The sequence below is a fragment of the Trachemys scripta genome, chromosome 15 (genome assembly GCF_013100865.1).
Source record: "Trachemys scripta elegans isolate TJP31775 chromosome 15, CAS_Tse_1.0, whole genome shotgun sequence".
NCBI classification, from domain to species: domain Eukaryota; kingdom Metazoa; phylum Chordata; order Testudines; family Emydidae; genus Trachemys; species Trachemys scripta.
In genome coordinates, this window is record NC_048312.1 from 18,439,453 (window position 1) to 18,464,407 (window position 24,955).

The 24,955-nt window shown below is 40.8% G+C and overlaps 1 protein-coding gene across 2 annotated transcripts in view; it reads right to left on the minus strand.

Moving 5' to 3' along the window:
* PI4KA (phosphatidylinositol 4-kinase alpha) overlaps positions 1 to 24,955 on the minus strand; it is a 91,528-nt gene that overhangs the window by 12,282 nt on the left and 54,291 nt on the right. For both annotated transcript variants that reach the window (XM_034791615.1, XM_034791614.1), the window contains exons 21-44: positions 24,707 to 24,843; positions 23,339 to 23,472; positions 21,602 to 21,684; positions 20,164 to 20,234; positions 19,924 to 20,048; positions 19,091 to 19,172; positions 18,311 to 18,394; positions 17,858 to 17,947; positions 16,341 to 16,460; positions 14,009 to 14,101; positions 13,407 to 13,563; positions 12,997 to 13,124; positions 11,791 to 11,949; positions 11,392 to 11,543; positions 9,305 to 9,412; positions 8,552 to 8,679; positions 8,347 to 8,466; positions 7,585 to 7,664; positions 7,236 to 7,429; positions 6,382 to 6,472; positions 5,546 to 5,713; positions 4,904 to 4,957; positions 3,753 to 3,873; positions 3,345 to 3,474 (exon numbers count right to left, since the gene is read on the minus strand). In XM_034791615.1, the coding sequence (XP_034647506.1) occupies positions 3,345 to 3,474; positions 3,753 to 3,873; positions 4,904 to 4,957; positions 5,546 to 5,713; positions 6,382 to 6,472; positions 7,236 to 7,429; positions 7,585 to 7,664; positions 8,347 to 8,466; positions 8,552 to 8,679; positions 9,305 to 9,412; positions 11,392 to 11,543; positions 11,791 to 11,949; positions 12,997 to 13,124; positions 13,407 to 13,563; positions 14,009 to 14,101; positions 16,341 to 16,460; positions 17,858 to 17,947; positions 18,311 to 18,394; positions 19,091 to 19,172; positions 19,924 to 20,048; positions 20,164 to 20,234; positions 21,602 to 21,684; positions 23,339 to 23,472; positions 24,707 to 24,843 (2,809 nt within the window). The remainder of the gene's footprint in view (positions 1 to 3,344; positions 3,475 to 3,752; positions 3,874 to 4,903; positions 4,958 to 5,545; positions 5,714 to 6,381; positions 6,473 to 7,235; positions 7,430 to 7,584; positions 7,665 to 8,346; positions 8,467 to 8,551; positions 8,680 to 9,304; positions 9,413 to 11,391; positions 11,544 to 11,790; positions 11,950 to 12,996; positions 13,125 to 13,406; positions 13,564 to 14,008; positions 14,102 to 16,340; positions 16,461 to 17,857; positions 17,948 to 18,310; positions 18,395 to 19,090; positions 19,173 to 19,923; positions 20,049 to 20,163; positions 20,235 to 21,601; positions 21,685 to 23,338; positions 23,473 to 24,706; positions 24,844 to 24,955) is intronic.

The window sequence follows — 24,955 nt, forward strand, 5'->3', positions numbered from 1 at the left end:
AAACATTTGTTTTGTTTGTTTAAATGTGAAACAATCTCTTACTGCACTGCTGCAGCTTTATACCCACTAATTCAGTATCGACTCTGAACCTTTTCTTATACTAATACTGATTAAAGCCTTTTCATTTTTAAAAACTCTTTTCTTACCTCTGTGCAGAACACTGGATAGGAAAGGTAGTCACATACTGTATGGTAGCTGGCAACAAGCCTTAGTAGTCTATTTCCCTTCTCTCCTCAGTTGAAAGGCCACCTGGAGTATAATTTTATTTTCCAAGTGTGTGTGGGCGGGTGAAGCTAGCACCCTAGCGATCTGGTGGCAAATGCACTGCATGTTTTCCAAGCATAAGATATAAAACAGATCCTTAAAGGGCTGAGCTACATGCTCACAATACATGATCGCAGGAGGAACAGTTTCTCATATGCGCAGGCTCCAAGTCCTTTTCAGAACTGGCCAGGAAATCCTTGGATTCAAAGCCCTCTCAAAGGCCTGCAGCCCTTCTCAGTGCTTGTAGTTTATACAGTACCAAACTGTGTGCAATTATAAATGGCCTTTCCCTGGCAGTCATAGAAAAGCTCTATAGAACAACGTAACATGAGTAACGTGAAGCTGCCCAGACAAAATAGGAAATTTGCCTGTATGACAAATTATACCTACACACTAAACCAGGGGTTCTCAAACTGGGGGTCGGGACCCCTCAGGAGGTCATGAGGTTATTACATGGGGGGTCACGAGCTGTCAGCCTCGACCCCAAACCCTGCTTTGCCTCCAGCATTTATAATAATATTAAATATATTAAAAAATGTTTTTAATTTATGGGCGGGGGGGGGGGGGTCGCACTCAAGAGTCTTGCTATGTGAAAGGGGTCATCAATACAAAAGTTTGAGAACCACTGCTCTAAACCAAGATCCTTGAATTCTCAATCCAGGCTCCCATTCAGCACAAAGGGAAGCAAGTGCTTTGCAGCACTTAACAGCAACTCTGGTTGATTAAACAATTAATTTATAAGCTCCAGAGTTCTGTTCAGCCAAGGATGATCATGGCTGTGACCTGCTGGCAAAAGTCTCTGACTCAAGTGCACTGGGCGTAGATACACCTGCAGTGGAAGGCATATGTGCGCAACCACTTGAAGGAGAAAAAGGTGTTTTATTGGCATAGCTTACTCTATAAACGTACTAGAATAAGATACCCAGCATAAGCACCTTCTTACCAGAATAACTGCATCTGCACTAGGGGATTGCAGCGCTTTATCTATATTGGTGTCTAAACCAAGATAATTAAAGTGATACAAAACCTGTGTGTTGACAGGTCGTAAGCCATGTAAACAGCAAAATAGCATCAAAGGCCTGAAGTAAACAAGTTCAGGCTTGTCTATACAGGGAAATTTACCAGTATAATTATACCTCTGATAGTTCAACCACTATAACTCCTCTTATGGGCATTTATTCCAGAATAAGAGCACCTTTTTCTGGTTTAGGTTAGACCACTTTCAAAGTGACAGACAGGCAAAATGTCTGTGCAATTACATTCCTAATTTGTTCATGCACTTACCACCCCTGCAGGTGAAAATTGGATAACTGGAAACATAATTATAAATTAACATGTACATTTCCCAATTTGCACATGCAGTCATGGCAAATGTCTGTGGGCATTAGGCATGCAATTGTACACTTCCAAGGATGTAGAAGTCAAGTACCTGAAAGGCGTTCTTTATGGTATACAGCTAGGTGGTACAGTGGGTTACTGCACCAGCTTTTCATTTCTGGAGACCAGAGTATAGCACTTAGGACATTCAATCATGCTAGGTCACATCTTCATTCACATTTGTGCCCTTTACAAACCCCCCACACGATCCATCACATTATCTGAACTCTTTGCTTAAGAGGTGCCTGGAATGGAGTAGAAGACGGAAATGCCTGCAAAATGCCTACGTGGTTAAAGCCAGTGCTATTAAGCTATTTATTCATAACCTTAAATAAATAAAAATGAGTGGGACATTCACTCAGGCACCAATGCTTTCAAGAGCTAAGACAGAAATGGCCCCTTTAAGTCCATCCTAATGTATCCAACCTTTCAACATACATAAAAAAAGTCTCCTAAGGTCTGGTGACTCCTGTGACAGCTGTACCACTTGGCCTGATCTTCCCGGATTAACAAAATGTTAATGTTAATTAACAAGTAGCAAAATTTCATTTTAAAAAGTAAAACCAAATTTGTTTTATAGGGAAGATATGCTGCAATACTTTCAGCTCCTTTCTATGTCAGAGAATGTTTTAAAGAGTTTAACAAAAGCACATGCTTAGGTTATGAGCTTGTGTGCTAAGCCACTGCCATCCTCTGGCAAACTTTAAAAAAAGTTACTTGATGTACTTTCACTGCCCTTCCTTTCTATTATTACTGTTGTACAGAAGCTTCATGTTCATTAAGTGATAACAAAATCCAGTGTGAGACATCACAATCTATCTCCATTAAAGCTGGTCTGCTGCTCCAGAAACAACGAATTATAACAGCACTTCATGAATAAGACAGAACACTGCTACATATGCAGGATAAATCTTCTATTTACAGTACACACAGAAATGCCTTTGTGAAGAGAGACATTTTCATGGAGATTTTAGTAAAATATAACGTGTATCCTTTGCTGGAGCACATCTGTGGTTCTTTAAATCCAAAACAAAACGTTTCCAGCAAGTTGTAATTTGCAGAAAATAATGGAAAACCCTGACATACCTACATACTTCAGTGCTGCTTTTCCTGCGTGAAGCAAGCTTTGCTAACTTTCCAGGAGAATGCCTCTAACCTATCCAAATGCCCATTTTAATGAGGCAGGTGACACTAACTAGGCCTGTGGGATTTGTTCTACTGGCACAAAAGCATCGGTTGTTTTACAATTTTCATTCCTGCCGAGCTGCACTTTCCTACTCAATGTCATTCCACCAACACTGAACTCCCAATGCTTGCTTGCAAAACAAAGATAAATCAGATTAATTTAAAACCAAAGTTCAATCTATGACCATTTCTTTATGGCCCAAACTGCAATGCGTATTTCAGATGGTGGGGCTACTAAAATAGTCATTGCTTACTTATAGTTTACCCAGGTCTGACCAGATACTAATCGATAGAAATATAAAGCAAAACAAGCTTTTGTATCTTACTAGCACAGATCCATAAGCTGCTGGGAAAATTTATTTAACTTTTGATACACCAGTTTTTTTTGTTTTTTTTAATCTTTCTGGGAATTCATGGTCTCAGATCCCATCCAAAGCAAAGCTTCCTATTCAGGACAACAGTTATTTGCAGAATAGGGAGCTATACAACAGCTCAATCTCCCGAACTCCCACACTTACTTGATGATGGCTGAAACATTGGTGATTTTATTAAAGAAATCAAATTCCCGTTGGTAGAACTCCTTGGCCGGCCCAGATAATGAACTGGTTATCTCTTCTACTAGCTGCTCCAGCAGTTCCCCGATGTCAGCTGCATATGTAACCAAAAGAAGCAAGCCTGAGTAAAATCTTGGACACCTACCCAGAAAGATAACTAATAAGAGGGAAAAAGGGAGATTTTCCTTTGAATCACGAACACAAGCATGCATGCACCTACTTCATTGAATTCCACAAGAAAAAAAACCCTCAACAAAATGGGTCTTATCTGCACAAACAGAAGATTCATAACTCCGAAGGAAAAAAAGATGGGGGGATTCAATCCATGAAATAAGGAATAGGAGAGATTAGGCCCAAGCATGCAGTACTCACGATCTTTCTGGTGTCCCTCTTCATCCAGGAAGATATTGGTTTTCATGTTCCAGATAAACTGGTGGGCCAAAAGCTGGGATTTGGCAGCCGCCCACAGGATGTATTCCCGAACATAGCCCATCTGCGACAGTACAAATTCACAGTCACTCAGAGACCAGTGCCCCAACTTAATCCCATCAGCACCATCTAACCTTCACATCTGAATCTATTTAAAGACTGGAAAGAGAAGACAATGGCAATGTCTGAGTGCTTTTCTAGGAACATGAAGGTGGCACCATGATCTGGTGGACAAGGCACTGCACTAGGAGTCAGGAGGCCTAGATTCTACTCTCGGCTCTGTCACTGACCTGTTGTTTTTTTTTGTTGTTTTTTTGGAAGAATCACTTCAATCTCTGTGCCTGTTTCCCTTCCTTCGTTCAAGAAAGGGGTTAACATGTTCAGGACAACTCAGTCCTTTCTAAAGTGCCTTCTGTGGCTTGAGTCTTATGACTCCAGGGGGCAAGATTTCCTGATATGATGCATTAATGCAATGCACAGCACAATCAACGACAGTAGGACATCTGGACCCACTGGCACTAAACTTGGAGAAAAACTACACATGGTCACCTATACTACTGGTTTAAGGACATTGCCCGGACCAAAATATAAATAGTCTGTGGGTGGATGGGAATGCTTGCATATCTGGGAGCCAATTCCTGGGTCTACCATGGAGCCAGTTTTGCCCAAGGCTTCAACATGAACAGGATATGACCTGGTATCTATGTAGTACATCTGTGTACGTATCACTTTGCACTCTAGCTCCTCTCTGTTGTTAGTAACAGCTATTGCCAACTACATGCCGGGGTACAGAAAGTTTGTTCATGCAGACTTCTCCAATTCTATGATGGGTTAGCGATACAAAGAACCTCACATCTATTGAAGACTACTTATAAGTTTAATATACATGGGCTATGCAGAGTAAACAAGTGCCTCTAAAAAACACACCTGTCTCTAAAGACCATCACTTTTCTTATAAATACTGGATATGAAGCAGCATCATTCGAATCCTAAATTGTGGCTATTCTGCTTCTCTTAATTCAGAGCTAATAAAACGTCTTTTGAAAACGCTCTGAACAAAATGTCTGCATCATGCAGTATTTATACGCTCTCACCTTATCGTAGCGAAGGGCTTGCACAATCTGTGGAATGTAGAATAAAATGGCATCCTAAAAAAAGAAAAAAAAAAAACAGAAATCAGTTAGTTTTTTGCTAGTATCAAGGAAAAATGTTTTTTTTAAAAAGGCATGGGCATCAGGAATTTCATTCTTCATTCAACTGAAAGTGCATGCCCATTTCCCTCTGCCCACACTGCCCCGGCAGAAACGCTATTAACAGGGCTGATGAACACTTAGTATTTTACAGACCCTTGTAACTATTCTGACAAGTATTCAAAACCCCCAGCTTTACACAGTTCCAGAAAGAACACCTTTCACTGAAGGAAAGCAGTTTTACTCATAGAAGCAGTTTGAGACACACGCGGTCTTTAAAGAAATAGACCAAGTACTACAGCACAGAACAATGACTGACAGCAAACACACTGCAAAACAACTGAACCAAGATTATATAGGACAATCAATGTTGATTTCCAAATGCAGCTTCATCTACTTTATCTTCCCAATATAATGAATCAATTAAAAGAAATTTGTTAATTTCTTAACACAAATGAAATTAAGACACGTGGGCACAAAAACCCAAAGTCCTAATTGAGCATGAGTAGGTTCTCTCTCGATCTCTCCTGGAACATAGTCTCTTACCGGAGGGAAGGACCGCAGGACTTTAACTCCATACTGAGCTGTTAGAGGATGAGGTGGGTACATGCTTGAAAAATATGAAAGGCCAGTAGGTGGATCTGTTGGTGCCCAGCATAGAACATGGCTGAGCTCAGGGGCATCTGCATCAATTGTGTGCCATGTAACCAGGTACTGTAAGCAGAACACGGAACAGTCTGAATTTACAGGCCCAAAATAATTTCTGGTGCAACACACACCAGGGATAAATTTGTCTCACAATGTCTAATTATAAAACCATAACCTATGCTGCTACAATAGAGAAAAAAGTGACGCATGAATCGATTTTTGCAAATTAAATGTGCTGCATCTTTAGGTGCTGTATTAAATAGTAAAAGGCATTTAATTTTCAGGCACAAACATAGCACCATTTAACCACTAACTGATCTCAGGTTGAAAATCACCAGGTGCAGTAATTTACACATATTGAACTGGAGTTCAGGTCAACCAAAACAGGGATACAGCTGTTTAATCAAATCATCTCCCCTCCCCCATAGCTGGTCCACTGGCTATATTACTTATGAATGAGTTTTAGTGTATTGTGGGAAGTTTCATATACTTCGGGGAACATACTTTGTAACAAGATGTGAGCACAACTCAGCAACCACATAACTTTGTTTGTGTAATCCTCATCTGCACATCCTATTTCCCTATCTATGGCTGCAGCTCTCACTTACCGAGTCACATTTACAATTACAATGTGAGTTTTTCAGAGTAAGGACTGTGGGAGTTCTGTATGTCTGTGCAGCTCTTAGCAGAATTTGGGCACTGTTATAATATAAATTACTGTTAAAATTAATTACCTTTATTGCTTCAGGTACATCACTAACAGCTCCTGGGTCCAACCGAACCAGGCGGGTCACTTCGGTTCCAATAGCTTCAGTGTTTTTAAATCTGAGTGTAACCAGGAATGTATATGTGTTAGTAGGTCAAGGTGAGCTTCAATTCTCACTTCTACTTTTGTGAAGAGAACAGTTAGACCCAGGAACACACATACTTTAACAACAGAAATACCCCACATGAAATCCATGTACAATAAGGGACAAACATGCTGGCAAAAACTTACAAGTTGGTCAGAAATATCTAACCTCATTTTGCTAGTGTTTCTCTTCACACCACTAGTTGGCTCAGCCAGTCACAAACTTCCTGGCTGAAGAATTCTCTGTGGAACCCTACGGAAGCCTGTCTCCACAACTCTGCTTGTGTTGCAAGAGGCAAAGTACTTCCTTTCCCTTCAGGGGCTAAGCAAGCTACTTCTGTTGTCTTACTTGTTTTAAGGCTCAAATCAATTTAAGGCTAGAACACTCTTTTCAAAGAGGTTTCTAATTCAGTTTTAACTCTGTACCCACTGGCTGATGAAACAGTGTGAAGTTGGTTTAGTTGGAATGGTCTTCAAACATCACATCTGGGCTTTATGGTAAAAGAATTGAACTCAGGCTCCAATTTATTGAAATGGGCTAGGATCTTCAGTAGACTAACTCTTATTGTCTAATGGTCTCAGCCAGCAGTGCAGGGATGCAAGAGGGGTAAGGAGGTGGTAAATGTGAATGCTTGCCTTGAGTATTTCCTATGCAGCAGAGGGAATTATATTTTTTTTTTTTTTTTGTTTTGTTTTTGTTGTTGTTTTTGTTTTTTGTTTTTTTGAGTTGCATCTCACCTGGTAGGCAGCTGCACAGCAAGATGAGGGGAAATGCTCCAAGCCAAATTCACATTATCCTTCCACTGTTTCTCAGTTAGAGTGATGTACTTAGATCTCCAGTTTGCCACTGTGTTCTCTGCAGTTTGATCCAACTCCAGTTCAGGGGAGGAGAGTGGGTTGTACCAGGTGATCAAACGCTCAATCTCAGTAGCCTGAGGACAACACAAAAACAAATTGCTTTCTGGATGTAGATAAAACATTCCAGGTTTTTCTCAAATGCTAGTTTAGTCTATTTGTGCTACAACAACTACAAAATGTTAGAAATCCATTTCACACCCATGCTCTTGTGAAACAAAGGATGACCTACCAGCAACGAGAGCAGCAGTGTCCTCCGTTTCATGTAGTATTTGTGTAGCTGGGTACCTCTGTTAGTCTTCTTAGACATCCCTTGAGAAAAGAGGGAGAAAATGCATTCAGTCGCTTTTCTACAAATACACTGAATGCAGCTTTCAAATTGTCCCTTACCGGCCGTCTCAGCAGACAGGAGGAGGACTGAAATGGCATGGAATGCTCCTAAGATGGGACTGAGTACACTGGCAGGGTGATGGGAGGAAGCCTGCACTGCAGCTGCATGTAGTGTTCTTGTTCTATGAAGATGCCAAGTACTTAAATCTACAGGGCTATCAATCTGGCACCTTCACCAGCATTACGTCCACTTTAATAACTTATAAAAACAATAACCTGCAGCTTGCAACTGTACAAATGTACATTCAGGCACCTGACAAGCTCACGTCCACTTTGCTGTCCAAGAGCTCTGGCACACTGATGAACAATAAGCAATTTCCTCTCAGGAATTTAAGCTACCGTAGCCTCTGGTCTTACATTATCTGCATTATACAACAAAATGATATGGAGAAAAAAAATTGCTAGTTTCAAAACCTTGCTCTTTGCTCCCAGTGAGGCACACCTTTCCTCAGCTTTTTGCAACAACAGTCAAGTCACTTGACTCAAGTGTAACATCAGTAAAACCTGAGCCAAAATGTTAATGCAAATATTGGCCTTAAATGACATTGAATGGAAGTGTACTCTATGGTTACATGAGTAGCTAGTGACAATTAAAGAAAGAGACCTGATTTTTTGGAGATGGTTGACATGCCACTGGACAACGGGTAAGTATTTATCCATCCCTGTGTGGCCTGTTGCCGAGATCCAACGGTAATATCCAGGTTACTCCGGTTGTCTTGATTATCTAAAATAAAACAAAATGTTTACACATAGAACCAAATAATCAAAGAAACAAAAAGGGTTTTTGAGACCGCACATCAGGAACTCACCAGGAGGCACCAACTGGCTGGCTGTTAAATACTTCTTATCAGAGAACATGGCAGTCCAAAACTTGATCAATATGCTGATATCCTCACGTAGCCTCTTCTCCCCTTGTGTGGGGAACTTTGGGGGATAACTTAAAAATAGATATGCAAATGATTATAATGCAAGAGTCTAAAAAAAACTATGTTTCTTCTTCAGACCAGGGGCAATGAGTGAGCACAGATTAAGTCTCATTGTGTTTTATCCTTACACCTTGAATATATTGCACTGGGATGTGCAGCCTTCCTATCAACTTCTGAAGGGTGAAAAAGCAGCCTCTTGGTGTCTATGAATAATGTAGAATTAAAAACTGACATACTTCTCACCATCCCAACACTGTCATATGGTGCTGTCACTTATATTACTTTAGATTGCACCCATGCCAGATACTAAAAAGGAACATTTGTCCACATATTGCGTAGGGGTACATTTTCAAATCGGAGTATAAATTTCAGCCGCACACTCTCAATGGCTTTCACAGGAATTCCATGTCTAAAATCCTTTGAAACACTGAAAAATTTATCTCAGTAGGGTCTGTAATCTTCAAAACCAAATAGATTAAAAGAAATTTGTATTTCCCCTAGTAAGAAGGTACAAAGCACATCAAACTATTAATTCCTTTTTGACTTCTTGAGTATACATAATGAACAGCGTAGAAGCACAGGTGACATGGAAAACGGCTTTTCTTGGGGAATTGGTGAAAAGAAAATAAATAGTACCTGAAGTAATCAAAGGCAGTAGAATAAATCTTCTCTCTCAAGACATTGCGAATGGTTGCATTTGGAACGACATCAGCATGCAGCAGAAACAACCCGAGTGTCAGCAACCTAAAGTTCAATATATACAGAGCATGTGAAGACAACCCTTGCACTCTAAATTGCTAAGAACGTAAGAACGGCCATACTGGGTCAGACCAAAGGCCCATCTAGCCCAGTACCCTGTGTTCCGACAGTGGCCAATGCCAGGTGCCCCAAAGGGAATGAACTGAACAGGTAATCATCAAGAGAGCCATCCCGTCGCCCATTCCCAGCTTCTGGCAAACAGAGGCTAGGGACACCATCTCTGGCCATTCTGGCTAATAGCCTCCATGGACCTATCTTCCATGAATTTATCTAGTTCTTTTTAAAATCCTGTTATAGTCTTGGCCTTCACAATATCCTCTGGCAAGGAGTTCCATAGGTTGACTGTGTGCTGTGTGAAAAAAATACTTCCTTTTGTTTGTTTTAAATCTGCTGCCTATTAACTTCATTTGGTGACTGCTAGTTCTTGTGTTATGAGGAGTAAAAAACACTTCCTTATTTACTTTCTCCATACCAATCATTAACAAGCAGGTGCTTGGGGCGGCCAAGGGAGAGGGGCGGCACCTGCGGCAATTCGGGGGCGGCAGGTCCCTCACTCCCTCTAGGAGCGAAGGCCCTGCCGCTGAACTGCTGCCGCCGATTGCGGCTTTTTTTTTTTTTCCTCCCCCAATTGCCTCCACAGATTGTGACTTTTTTTTTTTTTTTTTTTTGCTTGGGGCGGCAGAAATGCTGGAGCCGGCCTTACCCCTTAGTCATCTCTTTTCTAAGCTGAAAAGTCCCAGTCTTATTAATCTCTCCTCATATGGCAGCCATTCCACACCCCTATTATTTTTGTTGCCCTTTTCTGAACCTTTTTCAATTCCAATACATCTTTTCTGAGATGGGGCAACCAAATCTGCATGCTGTATTCAAGATGTGGGCGTACCATGGATTTATATAGAGGCAATATGATATTTTCTGTCTTATTATTTATCCCTTTCTTAATGATTCCCAACATTCTGTTTGCTTTTTTGACTGCTGCTGTACATTGAGTGGATGTCAGACCATACTAATAACTATGGCACTGTCCAAGCCAAGCATGAACAGATTTCTTTAAGCAAAAGATGAACTATGTCAAGACACAAAGTAATGTCATGGACTGAACAGAAATCTGGTGTATGTGGGTGCAACTCAATTCTCTTCAGAGTTGAGTTGCTTCTACCAGGTCTAGGGATAGTAAAATATGTAATGTCTGAATTTGGCTTTATGTGTTGAGTACTTCGGAGCAATGCAAACTTGAACTAAAAGAGGGGAAAAATCTTTATTTTTAAAAAAGCAGAAAACAAAATCATGAAACATTTTTACCCTGCAATGTTTGCCTAGTATCGCACTTCATGGCCAAGGCATGTGACATACATATTACGTAAAGGATGCCAATTTGTTTTGTTGGAACGAAGACAGCACTAGTCAAAAACAGTGCTTTATTGCGTCATCTTTTTATTCTCTCATAATTGGAATGTGGTGGTCCGTTTTCATGTTTCACTGGCATTGACGCAGGATGAATTATCTGAAGAGATTCAAGGGAGCCAGATCTCTCTCATTCAGACACTCTGGGCAAACTGCATATCATTCACCATCAACCTGTTCCTGAAACTACGGCTGGAAAACAATGGGACATGAAAATCTCCAAGCTAGTAAGCCAGAAAAATGGATACAATGTTTCTGCCAAATCTCTGGGGTGATGCATGAATTACACCAGAGACTAATGCAAAACTCCTGGTATTTGGGGTAAAAAAAAACTTTCAGAAGTGCCTAGAATGACTTAAGAAGCTAAGTCACACTGACTTTTAATGGACTTAGCCTCCTACGTGCTTGAGTCACTTTTGAAAATGGGACATAGTCTATTATATCATTCTAGGCACTTCAGAAAGTTTTATCCTTTGAGATAAAGAACAAGTCCTATACTCGGCATTTAGCTCTTTGTCCTCCTACCCCATGCTCCTTCTAAGAGAATAAACATCACTCACTTGAAACGGGGTCCAATAGCTGCCACATGTCGGTTCAAACTGCTCTTTGCCCCTCCAATATTCAGAGACAGGGATCGCTGCAACAGGCTGGAGAAGATCTCAACCTGGTCAGAACTGCAGTACTTGGCTATTTCAAATCTCTGCACCAGAAACTGAGGAAACGAAAACCAAAGGAAAAATGTAGCTCAACAAAACCAGAATCCCCCTTGCATTTCTCCCATTCTTATGCACCTCTGCAAACATGAAAATGTCGCCCCACACTAGGCACAAAAGTACTGCAACCATGAACAGTGCTACTGGTCCAAAGGCACAGAGCATCTCATTCTTGGTGCCTGTTGCCTGCATCCTCCCATCCCATCATTATCCGAAGTGGAACACTGCAGAAAGGGGGGTACTTGCATCTATCCAGATGTAATGTGGTGTGACCTCTGGAGGGCAAGGCCGTGGCTGACTCTCTTCTGAAGCAGCTAATGGATCTGCTTCTTTCTGCTCAGCGGAAAACAGGCCGAATTTCTGCTCCACTGTCATTTGCCAGGCTCCTGCCATTTCTCGCATGAACTGTGAAAACAAAGATGAGTGTTTGTTGCTCTGAGTGCGTTTACTTGTTTGCAGGACTTTGCATTAGCAAGGAGCACACTAGTTCTGAACACCCCACAACATCTGAAACTTTGAAACTCATTAGAAAGGTATGGGGCTAATCATCGCCGTGACTAAGCCTACTTCTCCACTGCAGCATAGCTCCCTGCACATATTGGGAACTTCTCCCTAAATTACCTGAGAGAAAGTGCTGGTTCTCAGTCATTGTAGCTGTTTCGACATGCAGTGGTTTCAGCATTTCACTGGCTGCCACTACACTGAGGAGTTACCACGCCATTACTGCTAGATTTACTCACATTTCAAGAAGTACAACTGTTTCGCCCGTTACAGGAAAATAATAGCTCTAAAAAACGTATCTTGTAATTCAGGGTATTAATGCCAGAAACAAAATGGCATTGCTAGCCAAGTTCCTTTCACTCCTCAAAAGAGGTGTTATGGCAAAGCAAGAGAAAGGAAAACTCAGGTCTGGTCTATGTACAAAAGTTGTATCAGTTTCTTAAATCAGTGCAAAACGGTTGTACAGACACTCTTATTTCAGTTTAAACAAGATTTATTTAAGGTAAACTGAAATCAGATACTTTGAAACCAAAACAGGAGTGTTCATGCTGGAGTTTGCAACAGTTTAATGACATTGGTTTAAAAACCTAATTAAGTTAAACTGGTGCAACTTATGTGTGCAGATAAGACATGAGCCCGAAGGTACATATCTAGAGTCTGTAATTAATGCTATATAAGGGAAAATTGCCAGCACATCTAGCTTAATCATCCATGAACTGGCTGAAAGTACAGCAGGCGATGTGTAAATAAATCCACCTCCAGCAGTACATCCAGAGAGTGAGATTATCCACATGATAACATCAACTCATTAGCATACTGGGAAATCTTGACTCAAGAAATCAACAGTTGTATTTAACATGCCTATTTTGCACGGATTTATTTTAAATGAGATTTTACTCCTCTCTTTTTTCTTAAAAAAAAAAAACTAAATCATTGAATGAAGCTCCCTACCGGTACTTCTATTCCATTCTTAGCAGCAAGTAACCACTCCCAGCAAGCAATTGCTGTTTCCATGCCATGTTCAGTAAACATTCGCAGGGGGCCCCAGCACAAGTGATGCAGGAGCTGAGGGTCACAGTCTGAAAACAAACATTCATACAGATTTCTTTGACAGAGAAAATAGGAAATAGTTTTCAAGTCAGCAGGAAATTGGTCTGCACAATTTGTGACAATCAACTCCAAACAAATACCGTCTAGCTGTGACTTCAAGAGGTTTCCCCTGAATTAAATTTACAGGCTAGAACACTGTTCTGCTTCAATTTATACTCACTGGGTTTGTGTATATTGCATCTATAATTGTAATTTAGTGCTAAGAGCATCAGCACTCAGAAGTAGAAAATAAAGTTCCATTTGTTTATTACCTTTGCTACTTATTAGCATTGCAGTCAACATAAACATGGCCTGGGTGTAGAGTTCAGGCTGGCCTGGTTCTAGTGCATCATTTAGCTGCTTGATCATCAGTTTATTCAGGTCAGATGCCCGACCTGTAGCATTTGAGAAATGAATCATTCCAGCCACCTGTAAAACATATTTCTTTGGTCAATGGTGATGAGAAAAATCTCTACATGGCTGACTCCCCCCCCACCCCAACGGTCTGGTACATGCTGGAGTCTAGGTGTATTCACAGCTCAGCATGGAGATCCAATGCAGGCCTTGATGCTACATTTTGCTAATATTACCAAGTAGACCCAAAGAGGAACGAGGGCTTTATTTGCAATTGAAATATCAAATAATCTTTACAAGACCAGAAGTGAAATGATCTCCTCAATGAACGGTGTGTATTAGGCCCTAAAACTAGAAAAGAGAATGTTCATTACAGTCCTTGTTTAGATATACAGGATGATGCCTCTTTGCCATTATAGCTGCATTCTACTTAATCCTCCATTTGAAAGCAAGTACAAGTTAGAAAAGCAACATGACCACTTGGGGAACTCCATGAGTTCAGGAAAAATTCTATAATTACCTCTCCTGCATAGCGATTGCGCAAGTTAAGAGAAGACATAAAGTTGGAGTAATCTTTCTTCACACAGGCTGGTCTCTCAGTTAGCTGGGTTGCCTATAAACAACAGTTGTAATTGTTATCAACTGTTAATATTCAAAAATTGTTTTATCCATATAAACTGTCTGGACTTTTAAACAGATCATCCATTCAGTGTCAAAAACTGAGAACACTAACAACTGAAATATTACCATGGCTACCAGAACACTATCAAAGAACATATAGGTTGATCTCCCTAATACTGCGTTATGCTGGTGTTAATGAGCAAATAAAGGAATCAGTGGTGACAAAGCTCCTTCCCCAACACGTGCAGCCACGTAGGGCTTTGCTGGATCAAGAGTTCAGGTATAGGTAGGGCCCTACCAAATTCACAGCCATGAAAAACACATCACGGAACATGAAATCTGGTCTTTTGTATGCTTTTACCCCATACTATTCAGATTTCATACCATGCCATTCTACTTCTGTGGTGCCTTCAGAGCTGGGGGGCTGGAGAGCGGCGGCTGTTGGCCGGGTGCCCAGCTCTGAAGGCAGCGCCCCACCAGTAGCAGTGCAGAAGTCAGGGTGACAATACCATACCATGCCACCCTTACTTCTGAGCTGCTGCCTTCAGAGCTGCACGGCCAGAGAGTGGTGGCTGCTGACTGAGGGCCCAGCTCTGCATGCAGCAGCTGCCACACTCCAGCTGCCCTGCTCTGAAGGCAGCGCCACCACCACCAGCAGTGTAGAAGTAAGGGTAGCAGTACCAGAACCCCCCTACCATAACCGTGTGACATCTCCCACAACTCCTTTTTGGGGTCAGGACCCCTACAATTACACCACCGTGAAATTTCATATTTAAATCGCTAAAATCATGAAATTTACCATTTTTAAAATCCTATGACCGTGAAATAGACCAAAATGGACTATGAATTTGGCAGGGCCCTAGGTATAGGGAAGAGCAGCATTCATGAGGCTGTGACTCCTCTTCTGAAGAATAGCGCGGAAGAGGGGGAAAGGGGCAAGGAGCATGCAGAACCATGGCTCAGCCCTCCTCATGTGCCAGCTTGCAGAGCTGTCTAGGTGCAAAGGAGGGAGCATTCTGCCTCTGACAATAGACTGTCATGCACTCATCGTCCCCCTACCCCTTTGCATAACACAAAGGCTCCTGAGAAACATGACTCCGAGTCACTACTCTGTTTGGGATCTCCTGGGGGAGCACATTTATGCCCTAAACTCAGGACAACAAGTCTTGATACAGCCAACATTTCAGAACTACAGTACTTGTATTGAAATTTCAAAACAAATAAGCAAAAATATAATTACGTCTCTATATTCCCCTTCTCAAAAGGGCCAAAATTCCTACGGATTACAAATCAGTGTGATTAGCTAAATGCAATCAGGCAAGGATCATTTAATTTCTATTTTAAAATCACCATCCTGATATTGAGTCTTAACAGAAAATCCACATGGCTCAGCAAGAACACTGAAAATCCAGCATTCAGCTAATAACACTCTTCTGCAGTCCTGCCTAGTGGCTTGCTCGGTTCACTGGCAGGTAGATAAATTTGTGACAACTATTACATGCTTCGAATGTCATGCTCGTGTAATAACCAAGCAGCAAACCAAGGTTCAAAATAATAAAACAAGAGATGAGGAAAAGACCGTCAGCCTCTCTGATTAACAATGAAAGAGATTTATTTTCATGTTGATATGCAGGGCCTTAGTCACTCAGATCATCATTAAAGGAAGAATTTCATGTATTGATTTGAGAAAGTATATCGTCAGAGTATAAACATCTAATGCAGCTTAACAGTACATATGAAGTAGTGTAATGTAACGAAGTCCACATACGTATATGCACATGGGCAGTCACTGCCATCAATGGAAAACATGCAGTGAAAAGACATGTTTTGGGGTGGAAATGTAACAACATTCATTCAATGGCACTTGGCCAACCTTGCGCTGTTATTCTGGGAAGCATTATCATTTGCCTTTTCAGACATACAACTACAAGAAGTAGTTATATAAATGGAAATACTCTATCATTTAAAAATGACATACGTAATACTAAACCCTTGCTAAAAGTACATCAAAGACTTTAATATAAAGTTTTGTGCTTAAAGACACAAGATTTACAGTTTAACTTGTTGTATCTCTTACCTCCCAACCATTCAAATGAGGAAGAACATGGTTAAAAGACACATTTCCCTTCATTTCAAATCAAGGGATGCTCCAGAGAGGACACCTGGTATGTTAGTTGTGATATGTTTGACTTACAGCATATAGGATTACTTTGTTGATGCCTGATACTCACCCCCAGGGTGATGTTTTGTCTGTTGTAGCCTGCAAAGTGGAGAATGCTTTCTGTAGCCATAGCCAGCCCGGTGTGCTGAGACAAGCCTGACACCCAATTCTGATGTTTGTTTAGGTATTCCTAAGAGACGAGGAATTAGATTCTTTTGAAGAGCACTGTAATTTTCAAGAGCAGCTAGCTCATTTCAAGTATTACCCATACTGAATTACCAAAAGATTTATTATACACACATCTGACAATCTATTTAGTTAGGTTTAGTCCTTGTTTTCCTTTCCAAATATTGCTCCCTCAGCACTAGGAAAGCAGGACTTTCGTTCCCAAGACATTAGACCTTTTGAAAAATCTCATCCTAAAAGCCTAAAATAAAAAGGGACTTTTCTTTCTTTTGTACAGGGGATAAAGCAAACCTAATAGGGATCTAAAGTTTGAAGCAAAGATCATGATTTTGAAAACCAAGTACAAATGTTCTGCAAAAAGAGGTATTTTAGACTCCATGTAAGATGAAGTGAGGTGGAAGCACTAACTGTCTTGATCTGCTAGAAATGAAGACTGAAAAACTAGTGTTCACTCTTCTTTTACAGGAGGGAATACAAATGTCACAGGTAGATCTGAAGTACTATAAACTATTCTTGAGCCTCTCCAGAAACTGCCACATCAGTGCTGAGGGGGGAAAGAGAGGTAACAGAAAGCAGGTTACTCTAGAAACTCTAACCTGCACTAAAGCTTAACCCCCACCTCCCAGCACAGGGTTCACAGACATGTTATTCTGCTCCCATACTACCACGACTTCTTTTTGATTTTATCGAATATACAACAGCACATTTACTGGTACCTTACAAATGATAAATAATTAAAACTAAGCTGTAATTGAGTAAATAAATTAAAGTACATTTCGTGACACATTCTCTGATTCGTGTTTGTGCAAACACATTCTGCTGGGCTCAGCAAAAGGTATTAGCAGCAGGATAAAGTCCTTACTTGCTAACAGTCACAAAATTCAGTAGTTTACCATAGTCTTGTAAGTTAGCATGGTTCTACTGTATTTGAAAGAGAATTAAAAGTCTGAGAAAACCTTCTCTCTCCAATAGCAAAGCAGCAAAGAGCTTGTGTTCTGATCACCTGCTGAGAATTTTAAAATGCATGAATTTTTATGCACGTTAGTCAGAATTTATCTCTCTCATAACACCGAATCAGAGAGTAATTAAACCTCCACAACATTCTGCATTCTTAACATAGAATCAAAGGTGAACAGAATGGTTGAAGTACTCAACATTACTCTGAATAACTTAGCAAAGATATTGTTTGAAGATACCTTCAAAAACAAAATGAAAATGATACCGATTTTAGTGATGCTTCCATTATTGGGGGGTGGACGAGGAATAGGAATCAGAATAGCCAAAAAGATACAAAATAAGCATAAATGCATTTAGTCGAATTATACTGTTATTTCAAGGGATGTGAACTTTGTACTTTGCTGAGGATCATAAATTATTTCTTCACAAATTCAAGTTAGTTACCTGAAGGTGGGACTTTGTGACAGAAGGAGCCCATTTCATTGCTTCTTGAAGAATCATCCCGCAGCGTGCAGCGAAGTCCTTCACTATACTCTAGGAAAAGTGCATTGATACATGAGTCAGCCAGGCAATAATTCACAAACAGCATTATGCTTACTGGCATAGTAAGCAACATTAAGGGCACCAGCAAGAGACAGTTGAAGAGACTTTTAATGACATTAGGATATTGAAGGCTATTTACAAAGTGTGTTCTGGGAGGCAGAGAACTGTTACGCTTTGGTAAGGTGCAATTCTGAAATAGGGAAATTCAGAATGAACTTCAAATGTCTGGTAGCTAAATTACAGCACACAAGCCTTACCTTAGAAGGCACCTTCAAAACAAGACTGTTCAGAGTGGCTGACTGAGACAAGTCAATTAAACTACTTTTTGCCACCAAATCAAGAGACACCACTTACCTCTCTGGATTCATACGTATCAGGGACAGTGATTCTATATGGGGTGTCTGGAATGTCATAGTATGGTTGGTCCTTGTGAATGTCCTAAAATAAAGTATGTTAAAGTCTCAATAAAAAGCAATTCACCCAGGTCTGATTGACTTGTTCACTACAGGCTACACTTTTTGCTTTGTTAAGTCAGTTTGCTAATGACACTATCCATCCCACATAGCAGACTCTTGCATTTTGGTTTTGTTTTCAACATGACCATAACTATAAACTATGTTATGGTTTAAAAAGAAACATTAGAAAATAAATAAAATAGTACTTCTATAGCACTTTTCCTTCTTCAAAACACTTTATATACAATAATGGATTAATCCTAAATTAAAATAATCAAACAAGACTGCACACTTCTCACCTCACATAGGAATTCTGAGTTTTAACTGATTAATAATGTTTGTAACAATTTATGATCTTTGGATTTAAGGTGATTTCAGAAATGTAAGTTATTATGAAAGGTGTCTTTTCTTGGATATTATTGAGCAACTTAAAACTCCAAATAAGCAGATCTTCAGGCAAAATCGTTATCACTGTGAAATGAATAATTTAACTCAAAGAAAAAAAAAGGGGGAACACTACACCACTTAGCCACTTCATTGCTGAATGATGTATAAGATATGTTTTGCAAACATGCACCTTCAATATTATCTGGTATCTCTGTTCCACTGTTATGAAAACTTTGGTCAATATACATGCGCTTTCTATCAGCAATAAAAGGGTTAATTAAAAAGTACTCACCGCACTAAGAGAGAGTGACAGAGTCTGGAGGATATCTAACATGGTCTTCAGAACAGTTCCACTCCACAGTAAATGAGGGAACCTAAAATAAAACAAGTTCACACTGAATAGACAGAGGTGAAAAAAATTATGCCTTCACCAAAAGGCGCAGAATGTAGCTATGTGTAAACCTATACCAAACATAAGGGATTAAGCTGATCATGGCTCACAACAGATTGGAGTTGTCAAAAGCTCTTTTTGAAGGCAGACTCTAAGAGGGGAGATTTCCAAGGGCACAGAGGCAATCGGGTACACAACTCCCATTGAAAGTCAAGGCAATAACATCAGGCTAGACTACTTCAGCTCCGTATCACCCAGGTGTGCCAAGGAGGAAAGGAAAGGGAACTAAAGAGCAGATTACCATTTTAACCTACATTTTGTTTTGTTCTTGATTTTCGGTATTTTCTGTCACCACACATACTAAATGCACTATAAACTACTGGCCAGCAGAGGGCACTGACGGCTTTGTAGAATTGCACACAGCATGATAAAGCAGAGTATATTTTTTGCATTTATTTAAAATTCTGTGATGTGATCATCTTGTGTGGATACTAGAAAGAGGATTGCAATAGTAACTAAGCAAGGATTTCAGAACCCAGGATAACATTTTAGTAGTCCTATAGGCCTTCTTTTAATCATCAGAAATTTTCATCTTTGCTATATACAAAATGACTGTTCAACAAGAACTGGCAGTCATGAAATCTAAATGAATGCCCTATTCAATTGCATTCTTCTTCTTGATAACCAAGTAATCAGTGTGAAAAAGGTAATATAGCAGGGATGTCTATACTCACTTATCTACAAGACCAGATAAGTATTTGTCTGCAACCCTCCTGATCCTCTTGTGAATGTGGTTAAAATTCACTAGTAGAAAGTGAGCATGTCTCTCCAGCTCCTCTTCATTCCCTTTAGTTTTAGCCTAGATAGTCCAAAGAGAAGCATGACACTTTTGTGTTTTTAAAAAGACTTTCACAAAATGAACACACACACACACACACACTTTACACTGTAGTTCTCCTTCCCACATAGCTTACTTTATCAGCCATCATTGTAAGGAAAGCTTCAAACACCTTATCTGCAACAGCTATCACACACTGCATCATACCTGGAGAAGAATCAAGAAAAACGTTGTGCTTTGTTATAAGAATTAAATTTTCCTTGGATACTGCACCATTAACAGTTAAACATGTTTATTTGTACTCAGCCAACACTGAATCAAGCTGCTTTACAATTCTAAATAGTATCAGGAGGCAGCCGTGCTAGTCTGATTTCACAAAAACAAGGAGTCCGATGGCACCTTAAAGACTAACAGATTTATTTGGGCATAAGCTTTCGTGGGTAAAAAAAACACTTCTTCAGATGCATGGAGTGAAAATTACAGATGCAGGCATTATATACTGACACATGGAAAGAAGGGAGTTACCTCACAAGTGGAGAACCACTTATTTTAAATAGTGTCCATTCCAGCAAGAACAATTTTTTTTTTAAAGTTGAAAATAAGCCACCACCAATTGAAAGTAGCATTTAGTAGTATCCTCCGGCTCTTATATGCCATAGCTCTGCAGAATAGTCACTTTGTTTATCAATAGAATATCTCAAATTAAAACATGAATAGTTTAGCGAATTGGTAAGAGTGGTTTCTACAGGTTATACTGTATTTTAATAGGGGGTATTTATACTCAAGGGACCCTTCCTACATCTTTACTACCTTACACTTGCTGCAGTTCTATATAATCCAGATGAAATGACAAGAGATAAACAGGTACATTTCTCAGTGGGGAATGGGGAGGAAGCGTAATTCCAATCACATTTGCAGACTAAATTAGAGCTATTAATAATCCAACAACAAAGTGTTGATGGGACCAAGTATCAACTTCAGGAGTTTCAGAAAAAAGCACTTGGGCAGGAGTTGCACAAAACCTCACTCTGAATACAAATCTTTGGCAATGGTTTTGAGCCAATGGGCTATCCAAAACATGTTGAGAACCAGAGAGTAGTTCCATAAACTGCAATCAAACCTCTTTATGCATATAGTGACAAGTGACCATAATGCTGTTTCATCAGTGAAATTTTCATGGAGAAGACTGTCCTGTCTGATTTAGTCCTCTTCCCCTCATGGTTTTCAGCTAGTATCAGCTGCTAGCATAAACTTTAAGCAAATAAAAAATATCCCACACAATTTGTAGGAAATTTGACTGAAACACTGAGTATACCTAGTCCATACGGCTATATTTATCAGGACTTATCTCCCTGGGTACGCACATACTGCACTGACTCAAGTCAAAACTTAATAATGACCAAACTACTCTAAACATAAAGGTGACTTGCAATTCTCTAAGGCTTTGTCTATACTAGCAACTGAACGATAATGCAGGTTCTTAAAATTGACCTAATTCCATGAATTTTGTTCTAAAAGATACTAGCCAGACAAAGGTTACTTTCTCAGGTAGCATATAGCCAAGGTAATCTTACCAGATTTGTCTTTTTGAATAGCTTTATCTTCAAAATAGCAAAACATCACTTGGAAGCGATCTTGGTCTGTTGAACGCAATACCCTAGGAGGATAATAATTTAACACATTCACACAAAACTAAACATGGAAACCATGCCTCATCCCTACAGTGCAGCGATTCTCAAACTTTAGCAACCCAAGGACCCCCATTTTGATTTAAAATTTTTCAGGGACCCCCAAGCCTCCCTGCTCAGCCCTTGCCCTGCTCCCTTCGCCGAGTCCCCACTCCATCCCCGCCCTTTCTCTGAGGCCCCGTCCCTGCTCACTCCATTTGCCCCCCTCCATTGCTCGCTCTCCCACACCGTCTCTCACTTTCACCACGCTTGGGCAGGGAGTTTGGGTGTGGGAGGGGATGCAGGCTCTAGAGGGAGTTTGAGTGTGGGCTCTGAGAGGGAGTTTGGGTGGAGGAGGGAATTTGGTGTGGGCTCTGGGCTGGGGCAGAGGGTTGGGGTGTGGGGTGTCCCCAGCCAATGGGAGCCATGGAGTCGGAGCTCAGGGTGGGGCAGCACGTGGAGACCCCCTGCCCCCACCCATGGCTGCAGGGATGTCAGCGGCTTCCGGGAGCGGTGCGGAGCCAGGGCAATTAGGATGCCTGCCTTAGCCCTGCTGAGCCGCCAAATTTTTAGTGTTCAGGAGGTACTGGGAGGAAGGGGGAGGAATTGAGGGAGGGAGGGGGAGGAGTCAGTCAGCAGGGGCCACAGACACCCTGAGATACCCTTGGGGACCCCAGTTTAAGAAACATTGCTATAGTACATATCCACACATCAAGAAACTAAAATACAGGAAGATTTAACACCTGAGCCTTTGGGTCTGTTTTCAGTTAAAGGTTTAGGGAAAACATATTTTGCTACTAGGCAAAAAATTCGCATTGCTGTTAGAAGTGGAAAAACTTGCACAAAGTTCACCAATTCAGTGGGTTGTTTCTAGTGTATTTCTACAAACAGAGACCCCACTCTTCTTTACATGCTGCATTTGCTCAATATGGCAATGCCTACCAGTATTTAAAAGACTGTACTTACAATATGTCTGAAAGGCTTTTGTGAATAAAAATATTTGTCCTTATTGTTTAATGCCAAACAGGCATACAGCTTAGCAGTTGTTCCCATCTTCTCCAGTAAGAGCCCTCTTCAGCTCTCACCCACAGACATTCTTTGATAGCAGTCATTAGGAATTTTGTATCAATTTAATGTACTGACTTGCCAGTGTCCATTCCTGTGTATTTTTATTTGCAATGCCGAAATGCACCAGTCAAGAGCAACAATTGTATATTGCATCTACTGATTCCATAACCATGATAACTATGAAGCATCATGGATGAGATTCTGTGCTATGCCTCCAAGAGGTTTAGCACAGGACTCGCAGTCCAGGGGCGAGAGAGTTGAGGATGTTTTAAACTTATAAGAGGTTCCTCGAAAAGCAGCATTATGGCTGTCTTCATTGTGCCTGCACCAGGAGTTTGGGGCTTTTGGGATCGCTTTATGTCACAGCAGCCCTTTTGCCTGCCATAAAGGGCCTGGGCAGAGATGAAGATTTCACTCCATGGGTGAAATCCTGGCCCCACTGAGGTCAATGACAAAATTCCCATTGACTCAAACAGAATCAGAATTTCACCCTATGTTGTCCAAGTCTGGCTGAAGGGTTCATGAAATGCCAGAAACCAAAGATTACAAAACCAACCTGTAATAATAAATATATACCTCATGTACTCTAGACGGTAAACAGACAGTAGATAGGTAGACATGGCAAAGTCCAGCTTATTGATCAGAGCAGACACTTCTGGAGGAGGATCCAAGAGATTTATGATGGTGCTTCGTAACTCATTCAGTTCAGCCTAAACGTAAGCAACTTCAGAATAAGAAGAGATAGCCAACGTGGTGGCAATATCTTTATTTGCATTCTGAAAAGGTTTAATTTAGGTTACACACTGATTATACCATGCCTTTAAAAAGAAAAAACCTTCACACTGTCATTTGCATCCAAGTAAAGAAGAGATAAAAAGGCACATAACACTTATTGGTGACACACAGTGAAGTACTGGAATAGTGCATATGATGCATTAGTGCGGCAGCAGGAAACATCAATGCTCTTACTCAGAAGAGGTCAAGCTCAAGAAATACAGCTCAACACAGTTCATTAAAAGTGAGGGACAAACTGTCTGCTGGAGTAACGAATGAAGTTATACCAGCAAAGAATTTGGCTCTCAATTTTACACTTGTCATTCATCCTTGACTTTTTTCATCTTACATTGTAAACCTGGGGTCCCCGCCGCCGGCCCCGCTCAGCCTGCTGCCGGCCTGGATGGACGGAATCCCGGGCCTGCAGCGGGGCCGGTGGCCGGGACTGGCAGCTGGAACTCCAGACCGGCAGTGGGCTGAGCCGCTCAGCCCGCTGTCGGTCTGGGGTTCCAGCCGCCAGTCCGCTCAGCCCGCTGCCAGTCTGGGGTTCCATCCGCCGGCCCCTGTAAATGTAAAATGTGTGACTGGCACGTGAAACCTTAAATTACCACGAATAAATGAAGACTTGGCACACCACTTCTGAAAGGTTGCCGACTCCTGTTGTAAACAATAACACACATTTTTCTGTTACAGTCTATCATGAAAACATAGGGAGAGAAAAGTGGACAAATACCAAGCCATAGGCAATGGCAAAAGATGAAGGCTCAGCTAGGAGCCACTTTAATAAAGAGAACTACAGAACAACATTTTATTCCAAAACCAAATTCATCCCATCACTGTTCTGCAGATTTCATCTGCCAGACACACAAGGAGAAAACACAAAAACATCATTAGGTTTCCCTTCCCACAAAGGCCTGATTTCTGTAGTTAGCCAATAGAGGATTGTTGCCGCTAACAAAAACACACTTGTACTACTTAATACTCTTGCTTTTTGTTCTGTTAAGTCATGCACAGCTTACAGGATGCAGCAGTGCATTTGGAAAGCTGCTGTTATTTAATGAAGGGAGTCAGTGAAAACATTATATTGCTGTTCTAAGCAGCATCTACTTGTTACTATCCAATATATTATTTAAAGTCTGAAGGAGCATAATGGAAGAAACTGTTTCTTACAGAAGTCACTGTGTCATTTTTCATGGCAGAGTTGTACTGAAGGACAGATCGAAGAGGTTCTTTGCTGGGAAATGTAAGTAGTGGAGACTTAGTGGCTATCTCACATACCCCTTCATACCATTCTTCTGGCCAAAGACCTGTAGTAGAAATTTGGAGGGGCAGGAAGGGGAGAGAAAGACAAACCATGTCTAGGAGAAACATCCTAATATACTTCCATTATATTGTGTCAACTGATCTGGCTACTATAGA